The sequence below is a fragment of the Oncorhynchus mykiss genome, chromosome 21 (genome assembly GCF_057628025.1).
Source record: "Oncorhynchus mykiss isolate SJ-2025 chromosome 21, ASM5762802v1, whole genome shotgun sequence".
Lineage (NCBI taxonomy): Eukaryota > Metazoa > Chordata > Actinopteri > Salmoniformes > Salmonidae > Oncorhynchus > Oncorhynchus mykiss.
Genome location: NC_143042.1, coordinates 40425381 through 40437873, shown reverse-complemented (window position 1 = coordinate 40437873; position 12493 = coordinate 40425381). Strand labels below are relative to the sequence as shown.

General features: G+C 41.0%; 1 protein-coding gene across 1 annotated transcript in view; it reads left to right on the top strand.

Annotated features, from left to right (window-relative positions):
- LOC110500592 (insulin receptor substrate 1-B) overlaps positions 1–12267 on the top strand; it is an 81426-nt gene extending 69159 nt beyond the window's left edge. The window contains exon 4 of the mRNA XM_021578010.3: positions 8522–12267. Within this exon, the coding sequence (XP_021433685.3) occupies positions 8522–8529 (8 nt within the window). The 3' untranslated portion in view covers positions 8530–12267. The remainder of the gene's footprint in view (positions 1–8521) is intronic.
- The last annotated feature ends 226 nt before the right edge of the window (positions 12268–12493 follow it).

The following is a 12493-nucleotide window of genomic DNA, read 5'->3' as shown; positions in this document are numbered from 1 at the left end:
CATTATACATTTTATACATTATACATTTTATACAAACAATTTAATAACCTGTTTTCGCTTTGCTATTATGGAGAACTGTGTGTAGATTGGTTGAAACATAACAACATGTGGAAAAAGTCAAGGGGTCTGAATACTTTTTGATACTTTTTGAATGCACTGTATATGGATTTTTTTAAATTTTTGTCATACCATTTTACTATTTTATTTTGAATTTTAACACCCCTTGAAGTATTAAAAAATATATATATATTTGATGAAAATATGTTTTGGCCTTACTGCTATTAGCCCACACAAACATATTTAATAATATGTTCACTACATGGAACAACAGATAGTCCCCCCCAAAAAAATCTAAAGGACATTTTTTTCTGAAGTGTCTGTCCTAAATGTTTTTTGTTGTTGTTGTTGTTTTTGAACGTATATTTAACCCTGTATTTTTGGCACTAAACAGTCGCCATATATACAAAACAAATAATTTGTGGAATTTCTTTCCTTAATGCGTTTTGAACAAATCGGTTGTGTTGTGACAAGGTAGGGGTGGTATACAGAAGATAGCCCTATTTGGTAAAATACCAAGTCCATATTATGGCAAGTGTACATTTTATAATTGTTAGATGCATTACTGGAATTGATTTGGCCAAGTGCATCTGCGCTCTGTTCAGTGCGCTACCTGTTTATTAATAAGCAGCAGTCTCTGCTCAGTTTGGCAGCTGCGCGAGTGTGAGAGGGAGATGCCCGCGTTCTTCGCGGTTTACCGGATCTTTCAGTTTTCTTGAAGATCACTCCGCGACACACGCTGCAGCGCTGTCGTTCAGGCAGGAGATGACACGCTGTCAGCCACTGACTTGTCATTCCCACTCGCCATCATTCACTGTTGTCATCCAATGGACTCATGCTAGCCACAAGTTCTGACCGCATTGTCATGAAACGCACATACAGCGATGAGTTTCTCTCTTTCATACGAATTTAGAACGAGGAGCGCCCACAATGTGTTTTGTGTGTGGAAGTGCTTAGTAATGAGACTCGCATAACGAACAAATTAATAAATCGACACATCCTGACCAAACATCCACAGCATGATGGTAAACCCAGGGAGTTCTTTCAGAACAGGGCAGAATGCTTCCGAAAACAGTGCTTCGACAGTGGAAAAGTAAGTCAGCTAGCATGGCATTGTTGTCATTTTATAATAGGTGATGGATGATAAGCAGTAATAAGGGCGTACTAACTCTCGTAGTAGTAGATGTGAGTTTCTCTTTCAAACAATCCCCTGGCCTTGTACACAGCTAATAGCTAACATTCGCCAAAGCGAGCTAGCTACTGATAGTGCAACCCTAAGTAACAGTACAGATGAAGATTACATTATTGTTGAAAATGAGTCTAGGTTGGAACTGTTGCTGTTAAAATACAATAATAATTGTTATTCTTAACTGGAATAAACCGATTGAAGCAAGATGCTTTTTGAGGCAAACACACTCACACAGTTCTGGGTTGCTCATCTACAGCAGGAAGCAGTCGCCTGCCTGGCTGAGAAAGCAGTAGATGTTCTGGTCCAGTTTGGCACCACATACCTATGCGAGTCAGGGTTCTTAACTCTGACATACTTAAAGAACAAGTACAGAAACAGTTTCAAGGCTGAGCATGACCTCAATGTTGTACTGTCAAAAACAGCCCAGAATAGACCTGCTCTCATTAGGACTGTGGTTGTTTTCTGGTCTACAGATGTGATCATTCAGTTTATTCCAGTTCAGAATCAAAAATATGTATTGTATTTAACAGCAACAGTTCCAACCTAGACTTTCTTTCAACAATAATTTCTACAATAAGATGTACAGTAGGCCTGATAATTGTTGTATCTTTACTGTTACTTAGTGCAACCCTATCAAAAAGCCTGTGTGTTCTGTTATTCGTCTGTGTGATGTGATCAATCCGTTTATTCCAGTTCAGAATGAAAATTATGTATTGTATTTTAACAGCAACAGTTCCAACCTAGACAGATATGTAAGAGTGTATTTAATAGGGGAAAATAAACATTAATACATATTTACATGGATATTTAATTTCATTGTTTGTTTTTGTCTATATTGCATTTGTTTTAGGCATAAGGGCAATGAAATGTACCGATATTTATGTATAGTTGCATATTTTCCTAAGCTTGGGTCCCAGAAAAACACAATTTCTCATTTGGGTCCCAGGCTGAAAAAGTTTAAGAACCCTTGCTTTAAAAGATATGAAGGTCAATCTGGAAAATGTAAAGAACTTTGAAAGTTTCTTTAAGAGCAGTCTTTAAAATCATCAAGCGCTATGGTGAAACTGGCTGTCATGAGGACCGCCACAGGAAAGACCCAGAGTTACTTCTGCTGCAGAGGATAAGTTCATTAGAGTTGACTGCACCTCCGATTGCAGCCCTAATAACTGCTTCACAGAGTTCAAGTAACAGACACATCTCATCATCAACTGTTCAGAGGAGACTACGTGAATCAGGCCATTGTCGATTTGCTGTAAAGAAACCACTACTAAAGGACACCAAAAAGAAGAAGAGACTTGCTTGGGCCAAGAAACATGAGCAATGGACATTAGACCAATGAAAATCGGTCTGATGAATCCAAATTTGAGATTTTTGGTTCAACCGCTGTGGCTTTGTGAGACGTGGCTTTGTGAGAGTAGGTAAACAGATGATCTCCGCATGTGTGGTTCCCAACGTGAAGCATGGAGGAGGAGTAATGGTGTGGGGGTGCTTTGCTGGTGACATCTTCAGTAATTTATTTAGAATTCAAGGCACACTTAACCAGCATTTATCTATATCGTCGAAATCAGGATGATCCATACTTCTTCTAAAAAATGTATACCAATTTATTGAACTTACAAGCAACAAATGATCAAATCATTATGGTAGGAGACGCAAGTATAAACACCATGGGACCACGCAGCCGTCATACCGCTCAGATAGCAGATGTTTAAAGTTGGTGAGGGAGGTAAGTCTCCAACTTCAGCTATTTTTGCAATTCGTTCCAGTCACAGGCAGCAGAGAACTGGAAGGAAAGGCGGCCAAATGAGGTGTTGGATTTAGGGATGATCAGTGAGATACACCTGCTGGAGCGCGTGCTACGGGTGGGTGTTGCCATCGTGACCAGTGAACTGCGATCAGGCGGAGCTTTACCTAGCATGGACTTGTAGATGACCTGGAGCCAGTGGGTCTGGCGACGAATATGTAGCGAGGGCCAGCCGACTAGAGCATACAGGTCGCAGTGGTGGGTGGTATAAGGTGCTTTAGTAACAAAACGGATGGCACTGTGATAAACTGCATCCAGTTTGCTGAGTAGAGTATTGGAAGCGATTTTGTATATGACTTCGCCGAAGTCGAGGATCGGTAGGATAGTCAGTTTTACTAGGGTAAGTTTGGCGGCGTGAGTGAAGGAGGCTTTATTGCGGAATAGAAAGCCAACTCTAGATTTGATTTTAGATTGGAGATGTTTGATATGAGTCTGGAAGGAGAGTTTACAGTCTAGCCAGACACCTAGGTACTTATAGATGTCCACATATTCTAGGTCGGAACCATCCAGGGTGGTGATGCTAGTCGGCGTGCGGGTGCAGGCAGCGAACTGTTGAAAAGCATGCATTTGGTTTTACTAGCGTTTAAGAGCAGTTGGAGGCCACGGAAGGAGTGTTGTATGGCATTGAAGCTCGTTTGGAGGTTAGATAGCACAGTGTCCAAGGAAGGGCCAGATGTATACAGAATGGTGTCGTCTGCGTAGAGGTGGATCAGGGAATCGCCCGCAGCAAGAGCAACATCATTGATATATACAGAGAAAAGAGTCGGCCCGAGAATTGAACCCTGTGGCACCCCCATAGACTGCCAGAGGACCGGACAACATGCCCTCCGATTTGACACACTGAACTCTGTCTGCAAAGTAGTTGGTGAACCAGATGAACATCCCAAGACATCAGTCAGGAAGTTAAAGCTTGGTTGCAAATGGGTCTTCCAAATGGTCAATGATCCCAAGCATACCTCCAATGTTGTGGCAAAATGGCTTACGGACAACAAAGTCAAGGTATTGGAGTGGCCATCACAAAGCCCTGACCTCAATCCTATAGAAAATGTGTGGGCAGAACTGAAAAGGCGTGTGCAAGCAAGGATGCCTACAAACCTGACTCAGTTACACCAGCTCTGTCAGGAGGAATGGGCCAAAATTCACCCAACTTATTGTGGGAAGCTTGTGGAAGGCTACCTGAAACATTTGACCTAAGTTAAACAATTTAAAGGCAATGCTACCAAATACTAATTGAGTGGATATAAACGTCTGACCCACTGGGAATGTGATGAAAGAAATAAAAACTTAAATAAATCATTCTCTCTATTATTATTCTGACATTTCACATTTTTTAAATAAAGTGGTGATCCTACCTGATCTAAGACGGGGAATTTTTACTAAGATTAAATGTCATGAATTGTGAAAAACTGAGTTTAAATGTATTTGACTAAGGTGTATGTAAACTTCCGACTTCAACTGTCCATGTAATAGTGCCTGACATGCACACAAACATATACAGATGGCATTGCTGTTATGGTTTTAGTTGTCCTTGATGTCCTTTGTTTTAAATATTTATTTATTATATTTATTTTTATTTTTTATTGTTTGCTTCTTTTTTTCTGTCTTTTTCTTTTTTCTCTTCAGTTCATTCTCTTGGTTGCTGGTGCATGGGGGTGGGTAATGGATTTAATTGTATTTTTTATTTTTCTTCTTGGGGGGGTGGGTGTGGGAGGGGTCTAGAATGGTTGAGGGACAGCTATTGGGGAACTTTGGGGGGGATCTTGGAGGGTTCACGTTTTTTGGCCTGGTGGCACATCTGTCAACGTGCCCTTGAGCAGGGCATTGACCCTGGGTGCTTCTGTGTGTCGCCCTGAATGGGAGTCTGTTGGATGACTGGTATGATGTAGTTGTTGAGCGGTTTCACTGCAAGTGTATTGTATGTTTCGGATATTCAATAAAAAAAACACAAGTAAAAAATAAAAAAAAAACTGCAGCGATAGACCTTCCCATCTGGTTTGCGCTTAGTGGGACTATAATTTGTTTTTCAACAAGACAATGACCCAACACACCTCCAGGCTGTGTAAGGGCAAATTGTCCAAGAAGGAGAGTGATGGAGTGCTGCATCAGATGACCTGGCTTCCACAATCACCCGACCTCAACACAACTGAGAAGGTTTGGGATGAGTTGGACTGCAGAGTGAAGGACAAGCAGCCAACAAGTGCTCAGCATATGTGGGAGCTCCTTCAAGACTGTTGGAAAAGCATTCCAGGTGAAGCTGGAATGAGTGTGCAAAGCTGTCATCAAGGCAAAGGGTGGCTACTTGGAAAAATCTGAAATATTTTTATTTAACACTTTTTTGGTTACTACATGATTCCATATGTGTTATTTCATAGTTTGGATGTCTTCACTATTATTCTACAATGTCGAAAATAGTAAAAAATAAACTTTGAATGAGTAGCTGTGTCCCAACTTTTGACTGGTACTGTATATGTTTTCAAAATGCATACTGCTTCCAGCTCACACTGTAAAGTGTGACCCGCTGAAGACTGCCTACCGTTGAACTTGAAGCGCTCTTCCTTTTCGCCATTCAATTACCAGTTGAGAAATAGAAGTAGTATCGATTTTTAATTGTGGCCACCAAAATGTTTTAACTCACGATTTCATTTAGAATTGTTGCACAATGACTGTGCTTATAAAGCACATTTCACTCCAGCTGCAATAGGAGCTGTAGCAGCCACTCTCGCGCTGTCTGACTGATGTTCCGCTTAAACTAGGCTCTGTATCTGTATGCTGTGCGTGTGTGATAAATAAGAATCATAACAACTAACAAAATAACTAACAATATGTACACTCAAATTAAAAGTATTCAAATGAAGCATGACTGGTCAAATGTATTTAGATCGACTGGTATTTTCATCAATGAATAGGCTAAAAGGCATTGTTTTGCAATTGGCCGGTGGCAATTTTAATTTATCGTCTTCTCATTTATTTTTTGGGGCCAAAATCCGTCTATTACCGGCAAATGTGATCCACAGCACATACATCTCCCAGATGTCACACGCACACAGAGAGAGAGAGAGAGAGAGAGAGAGATCGCCTTACTCTCTCAATCTCTCTCGCTCTGCTCTTTGCACTGATCCCCTCTTCCCTACTGGCTTTCATAACACCCTCTCTTTGCTTGGCAGAGGCCTTCCTATGGTGATGGGCTCTTGGTTAAACAGAATGTTATATAACTTGACAGCTGTGGCTCCTGGAGCATGGAAGTGATTGACGGTGCAAGGGTCAGAGGGGAGAGCGAGTGTATGCGATTTTGTGTGTGTGTGTGTGTGTTAGAGAGATGTGTGCCCACTTGCGCAGTAGCAGTATGTGCTCAGCCAGTGTCAGTCTATTGAGGGACACAACTAAACTAAGTCCAGTGACCCCATCGCAGACAGACAACAACTGACGCAGACAGACAGACACAACTCTGATCAACAGACTAGTGTGTGTCACACACAGAACAAGGCATTGCATCTTATTATCTTATTCATCTTACCTTATCGCAGAGACTGACACACAGACTGACAGATGCTAGGGTGACACACAAATACACTCAAATGAATCTACTTAAAGGCACAGAGGGTGCCTTATCCTTAATAAGCCACTAAAGTGAGCCGTCACAGAACCGGACATTGACAGCCCCAGGCAGACACACACGCATCACATTGACTGCTTCATCCAGTGAGCCATCACTTTGACTGCCCCAGATAGACACATAGACCGACTGACATAGGGACTGATATAGAGAGGGAACATTTTATAGGCCACACATTGGCTGAGATCATAGCCCCATCTGACCTCGGAGTTAGAGCCTACAGAGCGGGACAGTCACGCGTACTCACAGAGGCATCATCACATCGATTAGAGCCCAGAACAGAGAATGACACAAGGAAATGATTGAAATCGATATGTGTGTGTGAGAGAGAGACAGAGAGAGACAGAGAGAGATATTAAAGTAGTTTAGGATAGGAAGTGCTTCCTTTCTGGTTGCGTATGACGGCACTGACGTCAGTAGTTAGGGTTAGGGCAGGGTTTCCCAAACTCGGTTTTGGACCCTGAGGGGTTCTCATTTAGTTTTTTGCCCTAGCACTATACAGCTGATTCAAAAAATCAACTAATCATCAAGCTTTAATAATTTGAATCAGCTGTGTAGTATTAGGGCAAAACGTGCACCCCGTCGGAGTCCTGAGGTCCGAGTTTGGGAAATGGTGGGTTACGGAAAATAGGACTTTGAATGGAAATACGTTTGGTCCCCATGAGGATAGATTTAAAAAATGTGTGTGTTTAGTATGCTCTTATGTGCCATCCATATTTATCCGGTCACTGTCCTCAATGTGTGTGTGTTGGTGTACCAATGCATGCCCTGTCTCCTCCGGTCTCCCTGGGTCCATTGGGCTGATTGTTTGTGTGGCTCTCTCAGGCTGAGCTGCACTAGCTGCTGCTGTTAGCTGGCACCGTCTGTGCCGGGACGCTAAATATAGCACTGCACCAGGAAGAGAAAGAAGGGGGCGGTGGGGGCACCAAAAATATAGAGGAGGCACTTTTTTTCATCGACAATTAGAGAGCAGGGCTGGGTAATTTAGGAAAAGGAACAAAGGACTCCTTTCTCTCAATCAGTCACCATTCGTCATTACTGTTTTGGTTGATTTGATGTTTCCATCATGCAGCCCGCCCGCAACGTTTCCTCAAAATTAAACTGGCCTTTAATGGTGATGTTAATTACATGATTATTGTTATTATTATAGACCTACAGTACATACTCGTCATGTCTGACCGCTAGGTACCCCTAATAAAGGGACATCGACCAATCGAGAGGAAGACGTATGAGAGTCGTGTTATGGTGTACATTTTCAGTCCTTTTCCTCTCCGTAGCATCAATATCCTCTGTCAATCCGTCAGTACGGCCCTCGAAGGCGTTATCAATCGTACAAGAGGTTCCATAACAAAGACAAGTTTGTGTGTGTGTGAATTTGGAGCTCTCAATGGTTCCATGTTATTGCAATAATGAGGACATTTTCTTAATGACATACTTGCTTTAGTTGTGTAATATGACGGGAAAAGTGTAAATTGACCTAAAACTATATGTGCATGCGCACACACACACACACACACCCTGCAGTGGTGGTTGCTCTCTCTTTCCCCTTATTTTTTTTCCGCTCTTTCCCCAAAATGTTTTCGCTCTTTTCCTCTCCCTCTCTCTTTCTCTCTCGCTCTGTGCGGTCTCACTCGCCTCCCTTCCATCCCTCAGTTGAACTTCTCTGTATATGTAATTAAAGGAACACAATGTTCCCATGTGGATAAGCAGACATAGATATCTTATTGTAGATTTGAAAACAAAGTTTGTGATAATGTGTGGTAGTCAGTAGAAAAATGTAGTAATATTTGGTTAATCTTCATATCATATGCTATTGTTTACTGGTCTTCTAACCCAGCCATATTCTCTCTGTTTTCAGAATGCTGATGTCTTTGCCCTTGCCTTGGAATTATGGGAAATAAATAAGAGATCCTGAAGCTCCTCCTCCTCATCCTTGTGTGACAGCCAATGGGAAGACGGGTTGCACTGGTCACACCTCTGAAGCACTTTGGAAGGACTGATGGAAAACCTTTTATTTTTTTGCTTTCAGTTTATTGGTTGTGATGACCAATGGGGATGCGTGCCAATGATATTCTGAAAACCTATTGGTTGCACTTAGCCTGAGAAGGGAGGACTCTAAGCCAATCAGAGAAGAGTATGAAGACTGACTGCTGACTGGGAGCCAATGATATTTTTCGATCATCAGCTTAAATGGAAACCCAATTAACCAATCAAAAATAAGGATTTAATCTAATGGTGGCTGAATATACAAAGTATAAAAACAAAATATATACAAATATATATCTGCTCAAGTGCCTAATTTTTTGATTGTAGACATTCTACAAAGAACTTCAACTTAGCAATGACTAAGGAAGTGAAGAAGTTTCAGTATTTGTGCTTGTTTGAAGTCGCACTATGTTGTGGCAGGTGTAAGAATAATAAGGATAATGATGATGATAAAAATACCAATTAGCTGGCCTTACTGTCTTACTGTGAGAGATGTTGGCAGCATAGCTTCTATTCGCTTTAAGCTCATTGCTTTAAGCTCATGTAACTGACAGATTTCTCCCTATCTCTCTCACTCTCTCTCCCTCAAAATCTCTATCTTTCTCTGCCCATACCTCTCATCCAAGATTGCAGTATTCTATATCACATACCAACCCGCCCACATACTTTACAAAAAGACAGTCACCCTTCACCGGGAATACTGTCTCTGGCGCTGGACAATATGTATTTAACACACAAAGACAAACACTTGGCACTTGTTGCCGGTAAAGACAGGTGCTCTGTTCCAAAATCTACATTAACATACCACTTGGAATGAAGTGATGTGTTGTGGAATGCATGCATTCTGAGCAGTGGTGAAAAAAGTACTCAATTGTCATATTTGAGTAAAAGTAAAGATACCTTAATAGAAAATGACTGAAGTAAAAATGAAAGTCACCAGGTAAAATACTACTTGAGTAAAGGTCAAAGTATTTGATTTTAAATATACTTGCGTATCAAAAGTAAATGGATTTGCTAAAATGTACTTAAGTATTAAGTATCAAAAGTAAAAGTATAAACAATTTAAAATTCCTTAAATTACGCAAACCAGACGGCACAATTTTTTTTATTTTTTATGTATTGGCGGATAGTCAGAGGCACACACTCAGACATCATTTACAAACAAAGGCAGTATTGATGACCAGGGATGTTCTCTTGATAAGTGTCAAAATGTAATTACTTTTGAGTACTTTTGGGTGTCAGAGAAAATGTATGGAGTAAAAAGTACATTATTTTATTTAGGAATGTAGTGAAGTAAAAGTCTGCAAAAATATAAATAGTAAAGTACAGATACCCCAAAAGTAGTATTTTTACTTCAGTACTTTACACCACTGAGTGGTGTAAATGGGCTCCTGTGGATGTTGGAACATAGCCATTCAAAATAGGGGTAAAATGAGCTCAACCACTCAACATACCCCATTCTCCTCTACCTGGGTTGGTCAGATTATTATAGCATTGTGCTAGGTATATGGTAAATCCCTCAGCATTGTGCTAGGTAGATGGTAAATCCCTCAGCATTGTGCTAGGTATATGGTAAATCCCTCAGCATTGTGCTAGGTAGATGGTAAATCCCTCAGCATTGTGCTAGGTAGATGGTAAATCCCTCAGCATTGTGCTAGGTAGATGGTAAACCCCTCAGCATTGTGCTAGGTAGATGGTAAATCCCTCAGCATTGTGCTAGGTAGATGGTAAATCCCTCAGCATTGTGCTAGCTAGGTGGTAAATGGATAGTGTTGCTGATCACAGCTCAGATATAGGTATGACATTATTATCCTACTCAATCCAATTATCAGATAAAACGTTAGCATCTATTATCTCAAGACAGTTGCAGGTATTTTCATCCCCATCGTGTCAGGAGCCTGTTAAGCGATAGGATGGTAGAGTATAGTGTCCATAGAGATAACGGAGGCGCTGACATTAGCTGTGCTAACTATAGCCCTTGCTAAAGTCGTCTTGTCTAACATCTGGATTTGATAACATGGGCCTTGCTAGCTGCGGGGAACATGCTAACTTCAGCCTAGTTAGCAAAGTATTTTGTTAGGGGGCATAGATGGCCACAACCCTCTTTTCTGTTTCTCATTCTCCCTTTTTCTCTTTCTTTTTGTCTCTTACTTTAAACTCTTTCTGCTACTTTAAACTCTTTCTGCTATGCATTAGCACTAAAGTGCCTGTCTGTATGTCTGTTCCTTTCTTCCCCTTTAGCACTATCAGGGCTATCCTCTCAAAATATATATAGTCTATTTTGATGTATATTTTTCTTTTAGCGTATGTACAATATTGTGTAACCTCAAGGTACCCTTCCCTTATTGAGGTTTCAATTATGATGTTCAAGGATGTAGTGACCCATGAAATGACTTGACCAATTGCCCCTGACTTCATCACGTGTTTGTATTGGGTTGGTGCTGGAAAATGTAGGCCCCGAGGAGGACCCCATTGAGGACCTCGTCTATGGATGGCCGTATTAGTGCCAAAACAAAAATACGCTGTGACTCTTTCCGACAATACATTAAAAAGCTACAGTAGCTGCTTTGAATAGCTACTATGAGCTCTCAAGTTCTGACGTTTTATATTTTTCTTGGTTGTTAAATGCTATTATAAACTTGCCTGCTCTCTTGTTGTTTTCTTTACTGCCGTAAAAACAAAAAACCTGTCTTGGATGCTTTGAGACATCTTGCCTCATAGTTTGCCTCTGGGACACTTATGAAATTGTACTAAATTATCAATACTTACTGTAAGTTGCCAATATGAGCAATCACAGAAAGAGAAAAATAGGGTGGGGGGGGGACACCTTTAAACAGAACGAAATGTGTCTGTCCATTTCACTACCACCACATTTGTATATGGGCTGGCTGTCTTATGCACTTCCTTCTCATTTGAGTCACGTTACTTTTGGTAGCATAACAAAGCGGCTTCATTGCTACCAGATTGGGATCTGTGGTCAGGACAATTGGCCATAATGGTTTCCAATGCAGAGGTGGGGTTAGGAAAGTAGTTTGACTCCAACCTCACTGTGCCGGGTTTGTTTCTGTTTACTGCATGGCACAAAGAGGCAGCAACGCACACACACACACACACATTAAACACAAACAGTGTTTTGGAAATGTTATATTTTTCTCATAATGACTCAACAATCTTCCAAATTAAAGCCAGATCCTAGGTTCCAGTAATATGGAGAAAAACACACAAAAACAAACTTAGTGCAAGAGTTCATTCTGAAATCAAAGTTAAATCCAACACTTTATGGCCTCAAAAGTGGACAATGCCCATGAGCTCATTCGCTGTTAAGGTCTAGATGACAAACTTGAATTTTGGAGTGAAGTGTCACTTTAATTCTTAGAGAAGCAAGGTACTTGGAGGCAAGAGTGTCATGTCTCCATTTAACATACCTACAGTGGCAACCCGTCATTCAGGGCAGTTGGGGCAGAGCCCCACCTGTTTTAGCCCCACCTGTTAAGCTAAAAAAATCTATACTTTTTTAGTTTTATCTGTTTTGCATGTTATTTTGGCATTAGTACATGTCACATCAGTTTGCAAACAATGTAAAAGAAAAAGCATTGAGTTAATAAAGCTGCATAAAAACATGGTCTCTTTTTTGCTTTCTTGAGTAAGGCAGCTCCAAAATGCAGGTGTTTCTGCCTAGCTCAGTGCTTTCTGTGGTGGTGTGGCAGCGAGTGGAAAATACGAAGCGTAGGAGTTGGTAATGTTCTCTAGTTGCACCGTGATTGGCTCAGTGTTCTGTTACTCATGGGGACACTATGTCGCCGCAAAATCTACAGCGAAAGCTCGAAAATTCAAGCCCCTTGGG